The sequence below is a fragment of the Rhinichthys klamathensis genome, unplaced genomic scaffold (assembly GCF_029890125.1).
Source record: "Rhinichthys klamathensis goyatoka isolate OS25496 unplaced genomic scaffold, OSU_Roscu_1.1 h1tg000184l_1, whole genome shotgun sequence".
Lineage (NCBI taxonomy): Eukaryota > Metazoa > Chordata > Actinopteri > Cypriniformes > Leuciscidae > Rhinichthys > Rhinichthys klamathensis.
Window position 1 is genome coordinate 1,371,162 of NW_026606712.1, and position 23,203 is coordinate 1,394,364.

Here is a 23,203-nt window from a genome sequence, read left to right on the forward strand (position 1 = left end):
TGAATAAAGCCAGTGTCCAGTGAGGAGTTACATTACAAGATACCTTCAATCATTCAGTAACATTCATTTAAATATTTTAAATACAAGATCTGATACACCAGCAACAATTTTCTTTTTTTTTAAATGTGCACTTTCTCATACAAACTTCTTGGATGCAGTAAAAATCAAAGCTGTAATTAGTCAATGGCAAGCTATAAAATTCATACCTACTGCTTTTAAAAAATATATATAAACCAGTGCCAGAGATCATCATTACATGCGCAAGCAGGCTGCAGCTGAAACTTTGTAGCTCATATTTTTTAATAGTTTGTTGTTAACTGGATTTTCAAAACTTCTGCTCAGACAAAGACAGGACAGAGTTGCACAGGGTTATAAAGAGAGTGTTAATGCAAAAAAAAAAAAAAAAACCCGGAAAGAAAATTGTGGACACAGAAACAAGCAAAGTACCCAGCATATATTAAAGATGGTAAGATTTCACTGTTTGAAAATAAATTACATGAATGATAAAAGAAACAAAGGCAGGGGCAAAGATACATTGCAAGGCTTAAACCTTCATCCATGGAATCGAGACACAAGATGTCATGATCACAGATTCATTTAAAAGATTAGCCAGTGAAGTATTTTTTATTAATTCCAGGTACACCATTGCATAAACTGCATGGACAGAAGAAAAGCCCTCATACACATTGTGTAGTTAAATACACATTAAAAGACAAACCAGTGGACATTCACAGATGTATGGCAAGATCTCATAAAGCAGGGGGATTTAAGGGGTGTTTTGTGTACAGTGGAAACAGATTATATCTTTCAACTTGTTTGAAAAAAGAAAGGAAACAGTTTAAATTAGACATGTTTAGTGTATAAACACTTGCATATGCAAATAGCAATGAACAGAACAAAACAAGCACAAAAAGGAATAATAATTAAAAAATCAGAATATCTTTGTGATAAAAATACTCCATGGTTATATATACGTACAGACACTGTGGCAGATTGTTAATTTTTTGAATGAAAAACATTTAGGCAGTGACAGCTAATTCTGTACGTTGATTGTGTTAACAATGACAATGTTTGTTTCACCATTCCATTGGTTATTCCATAATGATCTCAAATGAATTTAAGAAAGAAAGAAAAAAAAAAGCATACAGGCCAGTCATGAAGGACATATTCTTTTGTTTCAAATAAACGTATACTTCAAATGGAATAGTGGTTCTCTCATTAATTTTGTTTATTGTAGCCCACATTGTGATGACATGAAACAAAGGGTAACATCTAATCAACTAGGTCCAATCTCTATATTTTTTACATTGATATCTGCATTGTTGGAATCCAAATGTTCTTTTGATGCTTTTAAAACCTCCAAAAGACCTTTTTTACTGTCAGATTCCTCTTGATTTATGCATTTCTCAGCTGAGCTATAAGAAGTTTTGAAGCTTGCAAATGATGCCAGCGAGATTTCATTTCCTGTCTACTTTTATCATATTGCTCAGTCCCTTCCAGTCACAACACGAATAGTCACCCTCATCTGTTCTTCTAGGGCTCTACAATCCCTCCATTGTTACACAGGCAGGATGCTGCGTTGTTCATTTTTTCTTGCAAGATGTGTTCATTCATTCAAACCTGCGAATTAACTTATTAGTAGGCAAGTTTGATGAAGTTGTCTTTAAGTAGTACATCACAATGATTTTTAGTTAGTCCTGAGCACTAAGGCACTAATAATGAGGATATGTATTTGGTCTGTTGAAGTTTCGATTTCTACTACAAAAGGTACGGCTGTCACTGTACGACTACGTTAGCATACACACAGTGGCTCACTTCAAGTACTCTAGGGTACTTCACTGCACATTTGTGGTGTGTATAATTTGCAACATACAAAGCGGTTTCTGAACTGAATCCTGTTAGTGATTGTCTTGAAAGCACATTTTAATAACTTCAACAATATATATTTACTCTTCTCTTAGTAAAACTAGAAAGTCTCATTAAAGGCTGACATTGTGTATATTCCTAAAAAATAGGTTTCTTGAACTCTCAGAAAAATACTTAACATTCATTTAGTGGCTTCTGTGATTATTAAGGGATCACAGAAAGTCAGTGAAGAAACAGCCTCTGCAACAGTTACATTCCTGGGTCTGGAAAAGCATTTGGTATCATGTGCTTGCATTCATCCATCGATGCAATCAGGATTTCTTTTGGCCAAGTGCTAATGGGGATTGACCAATACGACTGCGATGAACTTCAAACAGTTATTCAATTTGTTTTTATAACAGAACATCAAAAATGTATCTACAAAGACATTCTAATGGTCTAATATATAGTTTAGGTCAAAAGTGGGTGCCACGAACAAATAAACAAACGCTACTTACATTCATTGAGTTCTTTTTAATTTTTCCGCTAAACACAGACCAATTAAGAAATAAGCATTTTTCTAGACATGTCTCTTTGTAGTAAGCAAGCAAGGTAAGAATCCTCCCCAGAATAATAATGTAGGTTAAAGATCTCCAGCTAGAAAAGGCCTCTATCTTATCTATTCATTTCTTGTGGTCTACTGTGTGCTTTGAGTATTAACATATTATTTCATTAAAGATAGTCTTTTATTTTAACAGAGATAAATAAATCCTCACACAGGCCACACAGGTAACTGCAGTGACGCACAGCTTTATGTGACCCTTTTTATATACTGTTTCAATTCAGAGAGACTCATGGTCTCAGACTGTAATAGCTGCATAGGTATTGGTCCCACCCCATCCTGAAAAGAAGAACTCTCTCTCTCAGATGTACCTTGTGAGGAACTACCTGGGCGCACATGCCTAGCTGGTGTCTTTAAGCACATGTACCTCTCTTCATACTTCTTTCAAACATTCTTACAAGATTAAAAACCCCTACAAATTTAAAACTGTGAGCATTGAATTTTAATGCTGCCAGATGTAGATCAATGAATTAACCCCCATGATACAAAGACGCTTAAACCTCTTCTTACAAAGACATTCGATCAGTTACCCGTGTCGGGCGTTTACAAAACTTTGAAGTTCTCGTTTTAAAGAAAACCAAACACGTTTCCCTCAATATGTTTAACGATATTGTGAGATGTGGTTTAATGATCCGTCATTGGCTCACTCGTTCACTCACTTATTCATTCACTGGCCTCTTGGTTCATTGCAACAATAACAGGCTGAGGGACTGGAGCGACACTGTCCTCCTCCATTTTGGGCCGTTTGAGCTCGGGCTCGTTGATGCTGGACTCGTTGGTTTCCATGCTGGAGGGCCTGTTGACCAGCACAGGTGGGGATGTTGAAGCCTGGGCAGCCAAGATCTGAAGAGGATTGGTAAGGGCTGAGGGGATAGAGATGACAACACAGAGAATAGGTTACAGGTCAATGACAAGCAATAGGGTCTAAAATAAAGCAGTTTAAAACATGTGCCAAGTTCCTAGACATGTACTATTTGTATTCAAATGTTTAATAACCATCAAGTTAAAAGTAACAAAACATTTGTAGTTCATCACAATCAATCAGTATTTATTTATTATTGTTTAACGTCTGTTAACCATTTCAGAAGCATGGCTATCTTCTTGGTGAGTACAAGAAGTAAATAACAAAATTATACAATTAACCAAATATTTATGTTTTAAGAGACGTATTTACCTTGGCACACAGTAATGAGGGTCTGCAATAATTTCTTGTTTTATGGGTTTGTTTTCTTCCTGCATGTTGGTCACACCACATGACTTTGGGTTTGGTGGCAGTATTATTTTAGTATCACTTATAAACAAATATTTTGAATTCGATATTTATTTTTATATTTTCTGTTTTCATTTTTATATTAGTAAAAGTTTTAGGATTTTTTTTAGTTTTTAGTTTTAGTTTAGTTAGTTACTAGCTGATATTTTTTTTTTTTATATATATATATATATATATATATAAATAAATAGAAAATAATATATATATATATATATATATATATAAAGTTTTTTCTATTTCATTTTATTTCAGTTAATGTTCATTATATTTATGATTTTTGTTTAGTTTTAGTTAAAAATACTGTAAACCCTAGACTTAAAAAAGAAATTATATATATATAAGCAGTTTTTTTAAAGAATATAAGAAGAGTTATATTCTGCTCCCATCAAAAATAATATAAAAATCCAATTAAATTAATTATGCAATTAAAACAAGCTTAAAATAGAAAATTGTATTTAAAGCATTACATGCATGAATTGCATTATGCGTTTTTAATCAATTAATTAATTATTACATTTATCATGATCCATTTATTTAAAACAAGTTAGAAAAATGTCATGCAGATATTGGCAAATCATATCAGTAAAGCACAAGACCAGCTTCAGAACAGTGAAAGGACACACACTACGCACACATACCGTAAGCACTGGTTGGTACACTGCTGATAGGAAGAGCATGTTTGCCATTCTGAGAAATGGTCTGCACAGGAAGGTGGTGAATGGCGCTCTGCTGGACAACAGTGTAGCTCTGCTGCCCCCTATTGGCCGAGCTTATGTGACTCCCTACAGCCTGAATAACTCTACTGCCAACCATAGGCATCTCATCCACTACATACACAGAAGATTAACAGAGAGACAATTAAGGCCTATTCACACAGAGTGCAAATTTGAAGACAATACTAGGCATTCCAACAGATTTAGCCAAAAACTGCTCTGTGATAAAACAAGAAGAAATGGGTTGTTTTACCTCTTTGATCTCCAGGTCCCTCTCCTGAGCTTGAGGTGGTGTTAGCCAGGATGTAGCCATTGGGGGAGCTGGTAGAGGTGGTCACTACACGGACCATGGTGACAGCTGGCGCCTGCTGCACCACATGGATGGCCTGACCAGAGGCCTGGGAGGAGCTAATGATGGAGGCCGGCATGTAAGTCACAGGCTTGGGGATGGCGGCTGAGGACTGAGATGGTACGGCCATGATTACAGGATGGGCGCTCACTGGAGAGCCTGAGAGACAAGAGGAATCACCAGAGAGTCAGAGAAAATACATTTAGGACTGGAGAATCGACTCTGAATCAGAAGCTTGCCAAGACTGCATAGATATAAATGGTAGTCAGCTACACTACAAGTTATAATTATTTATGCAAACTGTAATTGAACTTCTGCAGTTCAAAAATGCATTTTGTTGTTTACAGGAAAAGCTCCACAATTTAGGAAAAGCTACACTATTTTAACCACAGCTGAGCTAATATCATACTACTAAAAAAATATAGGCAAGTTAGTATTGTTTCTATTTGGAGACTATACATCCAAACACTGGCAGTCAGTACTGCTGTGCAATGAAAGAAGCACGGTCACCTGGTGCACTCTGGGAGTATCGGTACTCGGGCACAGACGCAAGCTTGGAGCCAAAGTCATGCTCATGTGACACTGGGGATCCTTCCCGTGACAGACAGTCGGGGGTCTGGAGGCCGCTCGAGTGTGGAGAGAGGAGGCCGGAGTGGGTGGGAGACGCTGGAGCACTCCTGAAACCAACACAATGATCTGTCAGTCATGCACACAGACATATAGCATACAGTAAGGGCCGTCCACACCAAAGACGATAGCTATAACAATCACAATGAAGATATAGTTATAATAATTATTATAAGTAAAAAGAAAAGCAGAGTCCCCATCGCAACTACAACGATAACGACAGAGGAACGATATCGTTGGAATCACTTTCAGAACGATTTTTTCGATTGACAGCCAATCGAAATCCATCCTGATTTTAAAATGCTTGAGCAGACGACAAAACTGCAGCGCACGCTTAGAATAAACCGAATGTTATTGTACGTTGCTTTGGTGGATGCTAATATAGTTATTGTTATAGTTCTTGGTGTGAATGGGCCTTAATTCTCATACACACTGTGAATGCAACGCATACATGTTCAGATGTTACAGGCCATGCAGGGTCCAAAAGTAACTTGTTGCTTCACCTGCCAAAGGCGGATGAATTGAATATAAAAAATGTTTTGAAGTTAAACTAGTTTCTTAAAACGTGCAGACTGAGACAACTTTAAGAAATTAGTGTAAACAGTGTGAAGCTTGTTTGTGTGAAGCTCTGTTTATGTGAGCAGTGTGAGTTTGAAGCAACGCTAGCAAATAATGACCAAAGTAATGGTGGATGGGAGCATGTCTGGGAACCCTGTTTGAAAACACTCATTATTGACGCAATTTCATTTGGTGCCAATAGGGGCGCAGGAATGAGACACTTCGTCTTTAAGAAAATTTCAGCCTCTAAACATAATTGAGTAATGATCAAATTTTAAGGTGGCATCTCACTAATCAATTTGAAATTAGATTTTGAATGAGGGTCTCACATTAACTACCACGAAATAATTTTTTGCATTACATAGTTACAAGAATGGCAACACTTAGTATTGAATATGTATAAATATAACATTATTATACTTAAGTATAATGAACTAATAAATGAACAACAATTTATCCAATTATTAGTTACATTTTTTTTATTTTTTTTATTAATCCCTAAATACCTAATTATTCATTCATGTTCCATCATTATCTATTAACAGTAATCTCTACAATTTGAAATGTTAAACAACAATAACTACATAATGTGATATATCAAAAGTGACAGTAAAGACATGTTATATTTATATATTTGACATTTGAGCTTCTGCAAGACCAATAAAGCTCTTTCTTGTGTTACGCAGTACGTTTGAGCTTCAGCAAGAGGTTTGTTCTCGCGCATCAAGCAGGTTCGGTTGATCTTCTTTTTAGGTTCGCTGATCAATGTTTACATGTGAATAAAAGCCTAAATTTAATCTGTTCATCATATAAAGTGATCGAGTCCCTTCAGAAAATTTTGGACTAAACCGCTCAATTAATATGGATTCGTTTTCTGATCTCTTTATAAACTTTTTGAAGCGTCAAAGTGTCAGTTGTGTAGCTGTTAATGGAGGGACAGAAAGGCAGAGCTCTCAGATATCACCAAAAAGATCTTCATTTGTTTTCCAAAGATGAAATAAAGTCTTATGTGTTTGGAATGACATTAGGTTGAGTAATTAATGACCGAATTAAATGTTTTGGGTGAACTATCCCTTTAATGACAAAGTTTTTGGATCCTTCGATACATTTTTTTATGAAGGTCTTGTAGGATCCCACATCAGCCAGTCTTTTGGTGAAATGGTACTTCTTGCTAAAACACTGAAACTTTGCAATTTTGTTCCCCATATTTTTGCTATCCTGGCTTAACAGCATTAACGGTAACAATATCCACACTTGAGTTACTAACATCAGCCAATGTTTGAATCATGCATTAGAGTTCATTTTGGACCCAAGTCTAATGCGAGCTTTTACAGAGTGTGTAAAAACAGAAAATACAAAGTTGGGTCTAACTGATGCTGCTTTACCAAGTGGCTGACGAATGAAAGGGATCAAATTCAAACAGACTTACTTTGTTCTGCCCAGTGAAGAAACGGACAGATGGGGAAGAAAGAGGGAAACAGAAGAGGCTAAGCAGGCTTCTATTACATCAGACAGTGCGAGTGTCATAAGGGGGTCGGCGGAGGGCGTGCTGGGTTAAAAGCGGGGGTCTGAGACATCTCACCTGGAGGACAGTGGGCCGAAGGGCGTGCGGAAGCAGGACACCCCTCTCTGCCGACGCTTTCTGAAGGCCTGCTCCACCAACTTGGCCTCTGATGAGGGGTCCACGCGCCAGAACGAACCTTTGCCTGGCTCTTCCTGTGAGCGCGGCACTTTAATAAAGTAGCGGTTGAGAGACAGGTTGTGTCTAATGGAGTTCTGGAGAGAAATGAGATTAAGGGAATACAAATAAGCACACAAACATGACAGACAAACAACAATTTTGGCAGATAAACTGACCTGCCAGCCCTTGTCGGCCGTCCTGTAGTAGGGATAATGCTTGGTGATGTGAGCGTAGATGCCACTTAGTGTTAGCTGTCTGTCCGGTGCAGACGAGATGGCCTGGACTATCAGCTGAGCGTACGAGTATGGAGGTTTGGACTCATCCTGAAGGAAGAGTGGACAGTTAATCTTGGGAACAAACATACTGACCATGATTGACATGCATTGGGATGCTGGAGGCTCTTACCTTAGGACTGTCTCCTCCCGTGGCTTCAGTGCGCTGTTCTGACACAGCCTTGGCAGCAAACTCAGCTGCCAGCTGGAGATCTGATGTGATGTTGCGGCCGTAGCGGTATCCCGAAGAACCTGCGCCCCGAGGGCTCGCTGGGCAGGAATTGGGAACGCTAAGTAGAGAAAGAATGGACAGAAAGGTGTGAAGACATCATTTATTAAACAGGCCAAGAAGACTGTTTCAGAGATTTAAGGAATGCTTCTGATTAAGATTATATAGAACCTTTTCACAGACTGATGAAGCGTTTCCACAGTTAATAGCATCGTAAATCTAGAAAAGTTTTTATATTTATATATATATATATTTTTTAAATGTAATGTACATTTATTACACTATACCTTGTTTTATATTAACTTGTTGAGGCTGATGTGCAGGTGTTTCTAACACAACAGCTGAAGGATTTGACATCTTTCTCTCTTCTGACCACTGTAAGCAATCTCTCGATATTTTTTTTCCTGTTTTGGCAAGTCTTACAAACGCTATCATGATTTTTTCCCCCCCTTTTGCTCTTGGAGCAAATGGTAATGCACAAAAATATATTTGTTGTAGTTTTCGTTCACCACTATAGAAGTATAGCCAACTCTGACTTTTGCTCCTGAGAACCCTGGAAAAAATGTGACAAAGTCCATTCCAGTTTAAATGTTTAGGTTTATAAGCAATTTAGTGCATTTAATTGATCAAAAATACAGTAAAACAGTAAAATATTATTACAATTGAAAACAACTTTTTTATCTTACTAAAATGTATTTTAATGCATTGCTGAATAAAAGTATTAGTTTCTTTTTAAAAAAAAAGAAAAAAAGTCATGAATGGCAGTTTCACAACCAAAATAAACAAAATTATACTTATGTAAACTTATGTCATGACCAGCTGAAAAGTAAACCTGGTTACTTTCACTAGGTAATATATGCAGAAGTATCAGGACAATGAAGGGATGTGACGAGGATGCACTATAAAACAAAAACAAAAAAGAGCATCCACAAGTACATATCCAATAGAATAGAGCAATAAATATTCAGAACACACCTGATATCGACTAACATGGTCCTAATATATTGCCAATTTCTATACATAGTTATTCATTAAGCACTGTTTGCATAAAGTAGTAAAATACAACCAGAAGAACCACATCCATCTAGAACACTTCGGCTCAAGTCAATTTTGTGCAAAAATCCAAGCATAAAAGTTTCTGCTTTTCAACCAATCTTTTTTTTGCAGTCTATGTTTTCAACTCTCCTGCTCGCTTGCCTTCTGGCTCCATTTTATGTGTATTAATTGCGTGTGTTACTTTAAACATGTTTCCTGTTTGTTGTTCATGATTGCCTGTGGTAACTGACAGCAGATTACATGCTGAAAATAACCCACAACATTATAATCCATTTTATAACCCTTGTTATGCACCTGACATGAAAAACAATGTGCCAGTAGGTGGCCCTGAGCCCTAAAAAACAAACCATTCAGATAAACAAGCAAAACAATTACTGAGCCATTAGCCACAGGGTTTCCGAATTGTAATGATAATAACTGTATCATTTAGGCTGAAACTGACAGAAAGACATCCTGAGCAGTGCTATTTTAAGGCTTTCGTTTATTGTCAACATATCAGTAAGTCTCCCATAACGCAGACACACCCCACCATTCCTTCACCCGCTGTGTTATTTTTTATCGCTGGCTTTCTGACAGCAGGGCACAACAGAGTGCTCAGATAAGGCTGTTGTGCTGCAGGCTCCATTGTGTTGTGCGGGCAGAGACAAACAGGCCTCTCTGAGCGGCATGGGGAAGGCAATTGTGTGTGTGTGTGTGTGTGTGTGTGTGTGAGGGCACAGCGGGCAGGGAGCTTTGGGTTGAAGTCCAGTCCTGAGGCAGCATTTTCACAACAGCCAGACCGTATTACAAAAACACCTTAAGGACAAGCAAAAAGACAACTAACACCTCTTCCACAGAGACTTCACAATGAAACTTCTGTACTAAAAATGGATTACAAATATGTAAAAATAATTTTTTAAATAATAATTCAAAGGCAAAATGTTTGTCCTAGTTAAAAATCTAAAGGAATGTGTACAGGATTCCTATTTGGATTTAAATCCTAAATTAGAAAAAAATAAAAATCCCAAAGGATCCTAATGGGATCAAAATAAAATAACTCCGGTTTTACATTTAGTATCAAATGGTGATACATCATAGTACCAAACTTGATTATGACACAAAAGTTAACCAAATGTCCTTTTAAATGTACACTTTTAAAGGTATTTTTGTACAAAATTAACACATTTTTAATAATGAGTCAAAACATCAATCCTTTTTCCAAAACGTGTTTTTGTCTTACCCTGATTCACTATGGTAAGCCTATTATAAGTGATTATAATTAGACTGGCAGGATGATTTTCACAGGAAATTGCGTACATGCGTCACTCGCCCATGCATGTCTCATCGTTTATATAAATAGAGAAAAGTTGCTCCAGCTACTTTGACGTGTGTATGGTGTGGGAGTGAGATAGGTTAGCGGTCACAACGAGTGAGAAAGATTGACATGGAGCAGCTATAACCTCGAACCTCCGGGGAATCGCCAGTTTAAAAAAAACAGCTAACAGTGGAGAGTCTGCTGGGAAACAGAGAACGCGACAAAGCTCGTAATAAAACAAGAATCAACATTGCCTTGGCTTTACGGAGATGGCGGAAACTGAGGGATTTGAAAGCAACGCGGAGATGGGGTTTTTGTTACTCAACAGCCGAGTAAGGTTAGCCTGGCTAACGGCAGACCATGTCTCATTGACATTGAGACGTGGTCTGGAAACCACATGTTCATTTTCTCGTATTTGAGGCGTGGTTTACGAATGCCCAGAGCCGTTTATTGGGTGCTACGAATGTCTATCAAGTGCGCCTGTACGTAGCTCATAGCCAATCGTTTCAATTAAACCAGATGACGTATGTAGAGCGAAAGAAATTAGACGAGGAAGAAGACGATGGGTCAGAGATTTATTTGCGTACTAAACTACTTAGAACAATATCCAAGGCAGCATCGAAAGGTAACTTCACGTCTGCTGCCATGTTTGATCCATAGGTATAAACAAACTGCTTCGGTGTGTCGCATAGACGTCGTCATCGTCTTGCTGCTCCCTCCCCGTTCTGTGATTGGTCCCCTCGCTGAGGCGAAAATTTGGTCCATGGTATCCAGACTACCTAGCAGCGTGAGTAAAATCGTGCTGCGCAAAGGCAGTATGGGGAAACCCAGGCTAGAGTAAGGTATTTTATTAAACAGATAAATTACAATGAACTCTGTTAGAGAGCTACATATGGCAAAGCATTATCTTTTGTAAAGAGTGGTATTAATACACAGTCACGCAGAGATAGCCTGGGAAAACCCAGACAACTTCCGGCATATTTAGATTTGCTCTGAAAGTTAGTCTGGCAAAGAGCTCATTCAAGCCCATTTCCAATCCGTCAAAATCGAGGAACCAATCAGAAACGTTGGGACGGGCTTTACACGATGACGACAGCACTGGGATTTTGAAGCAGATTTTAGCCTACATTACAAAGATGGATGCTGCCGGTGAACATCACTCGTTCGAATCAGCTATCGCGTCTGTTTTAAGCGATTTGAACGTTTCCTTTTTGTTAAAAACCGAGCAAAGAACAACACTCGGAGATGTTTCTGCCGCTCTGCATACGTCATCTCCTTCATCGCTCTGATTGGGTTTAGGTCTATCCGCGACGTCCGTTAGTGACGCCCCTCTGGAAATGATTTGTCTATGACGCTTTGCCAGACCATAACTCAGTTACAACTGAGAATGGTCTGGTTTTAACCAGGCTAAAGCCTCGTACACACCGGGACGAATATCGGCTTGCGTTATTCGTCAGCGTTTTTCAACGCGTTTTTTGTGTTCACACCCAAGCGATTTTCGCTGACGATGAGCCGAGTGAACATGCAAATTCATTCCCTGACATTAGATGGCGCTTAATGTAAAACAGAAATACCCCGGTCCACAAAGTGGCGCTGCGCAACTACGCTTCTGACACTCGCTTGTCACTCAGAAGAAGAGAGCAAGTTTGTCGCGTTTGTCATATAGTTCTTTATTGTCGTTGGTGTCTCTTTATAAAGACACCAACAAGAACAGCAGCTCTACATTCATCTAGCCTTGCATCTTCCTCGTCTTATTTCTTCCCGGCAGAGTGTAGACGCTTCGCCATTACGTATGTGTGCTCGGCAAGACCGTTTTGTGTTTGAGCGCCCCCAAGTTGTGTTTCACTGTAAATTCAGAAGCTCCAGACACGTTAGCAAAAGCGCCAATCTCATTGGTCGGATAGTTTTTGACGCGGCACGTCAAACCAAAAAAACAAACCCGAGGCGTTTTTAAAAAAAATGACGCTTTTACGCGTGGCGTTTTACGCGTCGGTGTGCACACTCACATAGGCGCCCTTTGTTTAGTCACGAGGAGTTAAACGTCGGCGAATAACGCACGCGAAATTCCTCCCGGTGTGAACAGGCCTTAACGCAGAGATGAAGCACAACCAAAACAATGTTCTTCCACAAAATGCATGCAGTTTTGTTTCGCATGCGCTAGAGGGCCAAAAGTTACAGTGTACCTTTAAAATCAATCACTGAATAGTTTTAACATTATCAAGATTAATATATTATTAAATAAATGAATAAGTTTAAAATAAATATTAATATCGGCAACCACATTTATTATTTGCATTTAGCATTGTTTTTTTCCTGCTGTCCAAAACAGAACTGACCAGTTACTAAGTTTGTTGTGATGAACTAACTGAAATGTTTTGCATCATTTTTCATTACTTTACGCAATGCATTTATATTAAAAGTAATAACAATCCGCCAAATTTAGGGGTACTTAAATTCAAAACACATTGTAGTATAAACAATGAGGTTGGTAAGCCACATGATTCCAAAGGGTCATGTGCAGTAATGATTTACAGAGGACAACTATTTAACCAATTGATAATTTACTCACTAAACTAACAGACATCTTTTCTGAATCAAAAAATGATCCAACACAAATTCTAGCCAACTTTTAGTTTGATTAATTTTATTAGTCAATTTATTCAATTATTTAATGCATTATGTAAGATGAACTAAGAATGACAAATACTTTTTCAGCATTTGTTTATCTAGGTTATTGTTAATTTCTATCATCTACACTACCATTCAAAAGTTTCAGGTCAGTGAGATTTAACAAGAAAAAGAAAAATTAATACATTTATTCAGAAAGGATTCAATAAATTAATCAATGGAGTAAGAAGTGACTGTAAAGACTTTTACATTAAAATGACATGATAATAATAGGACGCGTTTCTTATTAGAAAGATTTCTGTTGGACATTTTATTTTTTAGTAAAATAACAATAATTAATGTATTGTGAACAAACGTAATTTTAAAAAACAATAGTATATTTATAACATTAACAGAGTAATAAATGCAGTAAAAATAGTTGTTAGTTCATGATACCTAATGCAATAACTGTTGTTAACAAATGGAACCTTATTGTAAAGTGCTATCGCCTTACCCAAATGATTCTGAAGCATAAAGAAAAAATGTGCAAAGGAGCTGGTATTGCTGGTTGTACTGTACATGGCAGTTGTTCAAGCAGCTCCATGTGTCTGGGATTCAAAGCTTTACACACATCTGCTGTTTGAGCAGCAGGCTGACAATCTGGGAAATGTCCCTAATCCATCACTACACACAGACTGAAACTTACAAGAGAAAAATATTACAGTAGAAACTGCAGCTCAGACGTGGATAACCAGTTCCAATGCTTGTAGAGCTGAATAGAAGGAAATATTCCCCCCAGTAAGGGAAGAGGAATCAGGAAGGACAGAAAGCATGTGTCTGTTTGTGTTGGGTGTAGGAGCAGGCCAAGGAGTGGGATGAGGGGGGTGTTTGGAGGCCTCGGAAAAAGGAAACTATCTGTGGCTCAAAACACCAAACCACAACACTTTACGACCGACCAATCAGGGAGCTCCAAGCTCAGCACATGCCATATATGGTATGTGGACACAGCATGCTTGCTTTGAGAGCCACACGTGGTGCAGAAGAGCGGAGAGGCCGCCAGGGGCAGGCTTTTCCTACCACTATTGTATCTACTAGATACACAATGAAGCAGGCAGCTTCAAAATCAAAATCAAGCATCTCCTTTTGCATGCAAATTCTGATGCTTCAGTGCAAATACAGGAATGCACTCTGGAAACATATTGAAATGTGACTTTTGCTTAAATTGACTGACATAATAATACGAATATGCAAAACCTATTTTTCTGTAGTCTTTTTAAAATGTCATATTTTTGCATATGTATTTCACCAAATACATTAGGTGCTGTACATTTTCGCTCATGTTTTCATTTCTATGCAGAAGACAAGATGAGAACAAAAATTACTTTCAAAAAGATCTGGAAAAGAACTGGTTCTCTAATGAAACTATACTTTAGTTTTCCAATTCTCACTATTTACTAACTATTAACTACAACTTTTGCCTCAATAAACTCCCAATTACTGCTTATTAATAGTTAGTATGGTAGTTCTTAATTTTAGGTATTGAGTAGGATTAAGGGATGTAGGATATGTTCATGCAGAATAAGGCATTAATATGGGCTTAATAAGTACTTGTTCATAATAAACCCGTCTTCATACCGGTGTGATCTTCAGCCAGATGAACCTGGATAAATATTCTGAATGTTCTGATCCAATCTGACTTCTGACCTGTAATGCTGCCTGAATCATAATCATACACTGTTCGCTCGTTGGCCAGAGGAGAACTGGCCCCCGACTGAGTCTGGGTTCTCCCAAGGTTTTTTTCTCCATTCTGTCACCTGATGGAGTTTTGGTTCCTTGCCACTGTTGCCTTGGCTTTTGTCTTGCTAAGTTGGGGACACTTAATATTCAACAATATTATTAATCTGCCTGCATTGACACCATTATATGAGAACTGAACGTTGGTATCACTGTTTTCTCCAGAGCGGCTATATATAAATAAATGAAGTAAATTAACTTTTTTACAACAAAAATAAACCATCACTGAACTTACTTAAGCTGGACTATGACGTTATTTTCTTCTAGATCTGCTATAAAGCAGAAACAAACTTTGTTGAATTATTTTCCTGTTATCACTGTAAAGCTGCTTTGATACAATCTGTATTGTTAAAAAGCGCTATATAAATAAAGGTGACTTGAGATGACTTAATCAACAGCCAATATCCTATATGCAAGCTAATAAGCAACCAGTTAACGGTGAGAATTGGACCCTAAACTAAAGTGTTACCACAATTGTTTTCTCTGTGTGGCCGTTCGGACGAAGTCATACCTGATAGTTCCAGTCGGCGAAGGCAGGGGACTCATCATACTTCTGAAGTCATTTTCAGGAATGCTGATTTTCAGCGGAGATATTTGTGGGTAAAGGGGTCTCACAGGGGATACAGGAGCCTCCTCCTTCTGTGTCTCCTTGTGGTAGAGCACTGTAAACTGAATCTTTATCACTGTGCTGGGAAATCGAAATGTGCACCTATAGAGAAGGACAAAGACACATTAAGGCATAAAAAATAATTTTACATGAACCTAAAGATCAGTGAAATACGTAGGTGGTGCTTTTCGTACAGCAAACCTTGCAAATCAATAAATTAGCAGCAGCTTTTGACTATCGTTCACAAATTTGGGCTTGGTAAGATTTAAAAAAAAATAATTAAAAAAAAAGTAATACTGCAAAAGTATTAAAATGGAAGGCAACACTGTAAATGCTGTTCTTTTGAACTTTTGAAATATGTGGTTTCCACAAAAATAAAAACAATTTTTTTGGGAGAGAAGCATTTCTTACGCTCACTAAAGCTGCATTTATTTGATTAAGAATACAGTAAAAACAGCAATATTGTGAAATATTACTATAATTTAAAAAAAAAATTCTATTTGAATATATTTAACATTTTTATTTATTCCTGTGATGTCAAAGCTGAATTTTCAGCATCATTACTCCAGTCTTCAGTGTCATATGATCCTTCAGAAATCATTGTAATATGATGATTTGCTGCTCAAGAAACATTTCTTATAATTATTATCAATGTTGAAAACAGTTGTGCTGCTTAATATGCTGCCACATATTTGAAAAGTTCAAAATAACAGCATTGATTTGAAACCAAAATCTTTTGTAACATCATACATGTCTTTGCTATCACTATGATCAATTTGATGCATACTTGAATAGAAGTGTTAATTTCTTTCCCCAAAAAATAAAAAAAATCTTACTGACCTCAAACTTCGGAGCATAATTATTTTCTGATCATAGAATACTGACTTTAAATAATGTTAAAAAAACTACAGTATTTTGAGATGTTTCCTTGCATTTTACCCGCACACTTGGTTCAACAATAACAACCACACTTTTCAGAAAGAAAAGAGATGGTTTGCTCCAATATGCGGCTATAGTGAAGATTTGTCCTTGAAAGGTTTGTACGGAATTTCAGATTCACAATCGGACATTTACTTTGTCATTAAAAATTATTTGTGGGTAGTGAACACAAAATAAACAAACAAAAAAGGCAAAAAATCTGCACAAAAAATCTAATTACATAATTGTTAGGCTATGTTTTTGCTTGGGACCAACAAAACGTGAACTTTGGAGTAAAAAAAGATGAACCCTCCCTTCCACCCCTTTTTCTGTGTTTTTGAATTGTCGACAGTGTAGCCAGAGAGAATAATGAATTGGTGCACCGCCTCCACTGGACGTATTTACACAAGTGCTGCACCAGGAAGCCACTTTTAATGCTACAGCATACACACTGCAGTTGTTTTGAATCGCTGGCTTAGCATGCACCCATTACAGGTTCAGTCTGTCCGTGTTTTCACAGCAGTCTGCAGGAATAGCCGCTCTGACCTCCATGACAACAAGCTCCACAGATGTATTCCGCATTGATAAGACAGATGGCGCACACCGAGACAGTAAAAGCAATTCTGATAAGAATGAAGAAGCCAAATAGTGCTTTTAATAAAATCTGAGAGAGACAAAGAGCCTAACAGTAGCACAGCCATGTAGGGACCTTCAGTCTGATCTAGTTAACTAGTTTATCCACTTCTCAATCATTAGTGTTTACATTTAAGGCTAAAAACTGCTTTCATACTGATTAACTCTGATTACAGATACTGTAACCGGTTTACTTGTGGCACACTTTATCAGAGACATCTAATGCAGCAGGATCATCAACCACTAACTGATTTGTGATTGTTACAGAGATAAATAACTTAGTGTAAGCAGAACAACTAAATCATGGGAAAAGTAACAGCTCTTTTAAATTTTTTTGTTTAGAATGGGTCATTAAAACACTTTTCACAGCGTAAATGTAAAGTTGAAAGTACAAGTTTAAATACAAATTCAAATAATGTAAAAACGAATTGAAAATTGAAAGCTCAATCATTCGAAAACTTATCAAAAGCGCTTTGTATCGAGAACTGTAATAGTTTACACTTCAAACCAATCAAAACAAAGACGACAATTGTGTATAATCCATGTCAAGTTACTACTCAAATGTTGTTGTTCAAGGTACTACATTATAGTATCACTAGGTTTTTCCCTCTGTTCTTTGTCTGCTAAAGATTATAAAGTGGTTACTACTGATATGTGTCATAAATGCAGCCTGTATTTCACATCTGCCCACAAAAATCATGTGGTGGATCCAGTCTCTGTCGTGCACACCGTTCCTGTGGTCGTAAAGTGAAACGTTTAACTTTTCATGTTTATATTTTAACCCATCTTCAGCGGCAACCTCAAAACAAACACTTAAGGGTCAGTAAATTTATACTATAAAGATGTACCCTTTTTGAATCAAGATCCATTGACAGGTCCACAGACCTTGGGCGTAAATGGTTACTTGACCCCAAAAAATAAAAAAAATAAATCTGTTATTTTTTACACACCCTCATGTTATTTCAAACTTGCATTTCCCAATGGAACACAAATGGATATGGTTACATTTACTTTCATTCTATGGCTAAAAAATGCACAATTTCCTTCCACTGAGTAAATAGTCAAATAACGTTAAGTTTAAAACAACATGAGGGTGAGTAAATGATTATTTTGGGTGAACTATCCCTTTAACTGGTTGATTTACTTCAACAATAGCAGATTAATACACTGTCAAGATTATGCAGGGCCCAAAAAAGTTCGAAGCTGGAAATAACATTTAAAGTTTCATTTTTCCCCTTCCAATTTGTACATTAAAGACACTGAAACGATCTTGAAGTCAGTTTCTGACAGCTCTCGTGGCTGCACTTGCATGTTGGATTATGCAGGCACTGCATTAAGCACGTTCATTTAATCTCTTGTATGTGTAGTGCATTAGCTCTCTGGGTGAATGGGTGCTTGCCATCTGGCTAATTGAAGGAAACAGATCTCATTTTAGTAACTTACTCCCTCGGTAGGAGAAGTGGAGGTGCGCCTCTCCTCTGGAAAACGCCGTCGACAAACACACCGTTCTTGCCGAGACAGCGCAAGTAGAAATGCGGCTCCTCGAAGGTGATCTGCAAATGTCTCCTGGATATGAAGCTCGAGTGGCCCATGTTGACATCCACGGAGCCGTGCGACGAATTCCGCCCCACGGTCACCGTCTTCTGGCGCATGACGAACTCGAAGTCCCTGCCTTCCAGGCGAGCGAGGGCCTGCGACGGAGGGGAGAGGGGCATGGATGATATGATCCCGGGCGAAGTCGAGGAGGAGAAAGTGTACACGGGCGGGATAGAAATAGCCACCGGGCTACAAGGAGCAGATTTGAGGGCAAGCAGGGCTCTCGCTCCGGTATCATCCCCAAAATCAGCCATTTTGTTGAAAAACACAGAGGGGATTGCAAGCGCAACGGCTATGTGTTGGTAGGGTTCACTGTGTTGCTGTTGGTGGTGGTAGTCAAAACATGGAGATGGCGCGTGGAAAACACGTCATGGATTATTGGACGGGAGCGTGGTGCGCTTTAATCACTCGTCTACACTTCACTCGTTTTAAAACAGTTAGTGCGAAATAATGCGATATTCTTGATATTTCTCGTAATTGTTATCTGTGATGTTTCTTTTTTTTCTCGACAATTTCCCGAGGTCTCACACTAAGCTCTCTGGCAAATTAAAGGTTAATATTGTTTCAGTTCCTGGAACCGGACGACACGTGCGTTACATGCGGCAATACAAAAATAAGATGATTTGATGTCAATTGCAAGCGCGGTTGCTCGTATTGTAACTAAATACACGTGGGTTTTGATCTGTAGTACTTCTCGTTCGATATGAAAAACATTTAGAACGGTCAAAATAATGTGACGTGGTTGGAGAAGTGACGTCACGGCGCATCGACCATTCTGCGCTCTTTCTGTTTATAAACAGAGAAAGAACAAGGCAGAGGAAAACCCCGGATGATGGACTTTCGCAAGGACACGTTCTAATTAATTTTAAAATACATTCATAGGAAATATGTGTTCTTTCAGGCCTGGATGAATAAAGGTGTCTGGTTGTACACATTATGGATGGAGAAGGAAATTTCTTTAGTTATGATGATTTTTTTTGTGGAAAATACAATAGGCATATATCACGTGTAGCTACTCGGAAATTATATGTGTCTTTGTTAAAATCTAAAAGCCCTGCTTGTTTGGTTCAGTTGGTTAAAGTAAAATATCTGTAATTTCTGGTCTTCATTTTACGGAGGAGAGCTGTAAGAAAAAGGTTTTAATAACATTTGTAATTATACACAGGCTTCCACTTCTAAAGTTAGAAATAGATCCCTTGTTTTTGGTTTTCCTAAAGAGAAAGTGGTTCGAATTAGAACAAGATTTCTCTCCTTTTTTCACTTCTTCCCAAGGTAAAATGTTCAGTTTAAAATGATTGACAATATGTATCCTTGTAATGAGTTCCTCAGACACATATTTCATTTGGATTGTAATGAGTGCACCTTTTGTGAAGCAGATGTTGAGTCATTGAAACATTTATTTTATTTTTGCAAATTAAAAAAAAAAATCTGTTGACCTTTATGTTTGTATATATGTAATACCTGACTTAGATTTTAAAACTATAAATATTGTATTTTATTCTGAATAATTTGGCCAATTATTTCATACATAAATGCAGATAATACTCCCAAAAAAATCTCCCACACTCACTTTTCCAGAAAGATTTAATGATGTTCTTCAAATCTTTTAAAACTCATGCGTAACAAAAAAAAAACCCTTTAACTGTAATCTTTTAAATGTATTTCTAATGATTAACCCCCTAATGTGATATTTTATTAGCATATTTGTTTCTTTTTCTTTTGAATGTTGCTTTGTTTATTTATTCATTGTTTTGCTGCTATTTGGACTTCTTGGAACTGTATTAAGCTTTGTCCAATTGAGGCTTGTTTTGTATTTGTATGTTCTTTCAAGCAATTAAAAAATATTTACCATCAGTTTACTGCAAACTGTGGTCTACAGATGGCAGCAGTGTGCTTAGCATGTATGTCATTACCAGAGAAGAAGATTGTACATGGATGTACACATAGATGTACATAATAAAGGTATATCTATCTTTATTATGTATATCTATGGATGTACATACACGTGAGAACCAAGCAGTCTATGGTGAGAACAGTAAAAAAGGTTGAAACTATGCGCAGTTTCACTTGCCAACACAAGGTGTCTGTCTTCACTAGTGCAGACAGTTGTACTCTAACCACAAAAATAAAGCTGAAAAAAATGTTGCACACCATTAAAATGTTGAGGAATTTAATAATTTTAATTGATTAAATAAAATGTCAATGGCCAACATCTAATACAACCTATTAATTTAAATCTACAATGTAGTTTACAATTCATTTCATTTTCTAATGTCTTATTTCTTGTTCACAAACTTTTCTGTACTTACTGTATTTAACTGTGTTCCAATCATTGAATGCAGACATTAAATCTTAATCTCTTGATAATTTTATCCTTTTATGAAATTGATAAAATATCTCACTGACTAAATATGGGTAAATCTACAGCTGGGTTATAATAGCCCTATATAATTAATTAGCAGGGTATATATATATATATATATATATATATATATATATATATATATATATGTATGTATATATATATATATATATATATATATATATATATATATATATATATATATATATATATATATATATATATATATATATATTAGGGTATAAATTGGCCTGTAAGAATCAAGAATTCCATAGAGAGCTATGTGTCATAAACTGATGTAATGTTTTCAAAATCCTACAAGGACTTTATAAACTTGGCCTGCCTGGCCGTCTGGATGAGCTTACCAAAACCTTTAACAATATTCTTTTCCTGTCTTTGTCATTTTAATGGGATTCTTTAATGTTTTGATTAAGATCAGGCAATGGTTTGAGAATTTCTAGGTCAAAACCAAAAATTCAGTTTGTTGGAAGATGAGTCAGGAGGAAGAGGGAAAGGATTTCCGGATTTCTCAAAAATGAAACCATGTTCTTGCAACAAAGGTCTTGACCCTATAATATCTTCCCAACAACGCTGAAAACGCATTTTAGCTTACCCAATGTTGCACATGCAACTTCTCACGGTCATAGAAAGAGAAGAACATTTGTAAAGATGAAATGAGGAAGAAGGCTTTAATGTAAATTGTAATTACAGCTGCTTACATCAAATTCAGTGCTGAGGTCAACTGAAAATATTCAGGGATACAACATCAGCTAAAACATTATATGTGTATTATCTAACAAAATTATATATTAGATCTAATCAAATCAATTTCATTTTTATAACAGTAAATTTAAATAGTGTGTTAGTCTTAGTTAAAATGTTAAAAGTAGCCAGAAATCTAAAAAAGAACATCAATATGAATAGATTATGGTTAGTGTAATTAAATGTATACTCCATTTTGGCAAAATAACTGCCAATGCTAAGGTTGTTTTTAGGTTGTTTTGTGGTTTTCCAGGGCATGGCCGCTCAACTGAGGCTGTAAGTGGCAAGAAAACAAACAATCTCTTCCTGTTTAGTCTTCATTTCCAACTGAAATTCAAGACACTGGATTCAGTATTATGGGCTTTCTGGGTGCAATGAACAGCAAAATGCCCATTTTCACAAAAAGTATTTCTCTCATGGGCACATTTTATGTGGTAAAATAATTCTGATGTTATGATAATATGTTTTTTTCCCTTGTGAGATCTTAGTATGAACTTCAGTGTGACGGGAACCTTCGGCTGAAAAACAAAATTCAGCTCTAGAGGGATCTGGAAAAAAGAGAAAAAGATTAATTAATTCAAGAAGAAAAAAAACAGTCTGTCTGACATTCCTCATGTATACAAACTCTAAATAATGACAGTCAATGTACCAACCTGTGTCTCTTTACTTGTTTCCACAGTGAAGTTCTGAAGAAGCTTCACAACAAGAAGTTTCATGATCATTAGGGCAAATATCATTCCAATGCAATTTCGAGGCCCGAGTCCAAAAGGCATGAAAGCATACTGGTTAACCTCTGATTTACTTTCTGGGCTGAACCTGCATTTGAGAGACTTTCAGGTTAAGCAATTCTAGCTTAAAGGGGTCATATAATGATACATGCACTTTTTCAAGTTGATTGTACTGAAATGTGTGTTGGCAGTGCCTGTACACTAGCCTGGCTCCGCCCTCCTACGCACTTCCGCTCAATTTTATTTTCCTTCAGTACTACGTCTGGGATTGTGCTGTAGACTTTGGTTTCCAGAAATAATTTTTTTACCGCTCCAATCAGCGAACAGAGGGAGTGGCTGAGAACGATGACGTTGATGGAGCGCGTCAGTTTGAGTTGGAGTTCAGTAATGGCAGCTGAGAAAGACGTGAGAAAATCTATTCGGTCCGTTGTTGCAAAACTGCCGAATATCCAGAAGTTAAAGCCGGAGCAAGATCAATGTTTGCTAAGTGTTGTTGGTGGCCATGATGTTGTGGCCCTCCTCCCCACGGGGTTCGGGAAAAGTTTAATTTTCCAGCTCACTCCGCTAGAGGTGAATGAGTTAGCTAAGGCGAACGATAGGATGCAAAGCCGATAGTTGTTGTCGTCTCCTCTTGTTGCACTAATGGAGGACCAAGTGAGGGAGGCAGAAAGGTTAGGAGT

At 37.2% G+C, this 23,203-nt stretch overlaps 1 protein-coding gene across 1 annotated transcript; it reads right to left on the bottom strand.

Moving 5' to 3' along the window:
- Positions 1-605: 605 nt before the first annotated feature.
- foxk1 (forkhead box K1) lies at positions 606-19,122 on the bottom strand. Its single transcript, XM_056261650.1, has 9 exons — positions 18,519-19,122; positions 15,429-15,626; positions 8,071-8,227; positions 7,842-7,988; positions 7,567-7,760; positions 5,310-5,476; positions 4,704-4,958; positions 4,376-4,564; positions 606-3,330 (listed from the first exon to the last, which is right to left on the bottom strand). The coding sequence occupies exons 1-9, from the start codon at positions 18,923-18,925 to the stop codon at positions 3,131-3,133; spliced, it is 1,914 nt and encodes a 637-aa protein (XP_056117625.1). The 5' UTR covers positions 18,926-19,122; the 3' UTR covers positions 606-3,130.
- Between the last annotated feature and the right edge of the window lie 4,081 nt (positions 19,123-23,203).

Coding starts and splice junctions, on each gene's coding strand:
- foxk1 (XM_056261650.1), bottom strand. CDS start 18,925: ATGGCTGATTTTGGGGATGATACCGGAGCGAGAGCCCTGCTTGCCCTC. Junction 8,228..15,428: donor TCGCCGACTGGAACTATCAG/GTATGACTTCGT, acceptor TTCTCTACTTAG/CGTTCCCAATTCCTGCCCAG. Junction 7,761..7,841: donor CGGCCGACAAGGGCTGGCAG/GTCAGTTTATCT, acceptor ATTTCTCTCCAG/AACTCCATTAGACACAACCT.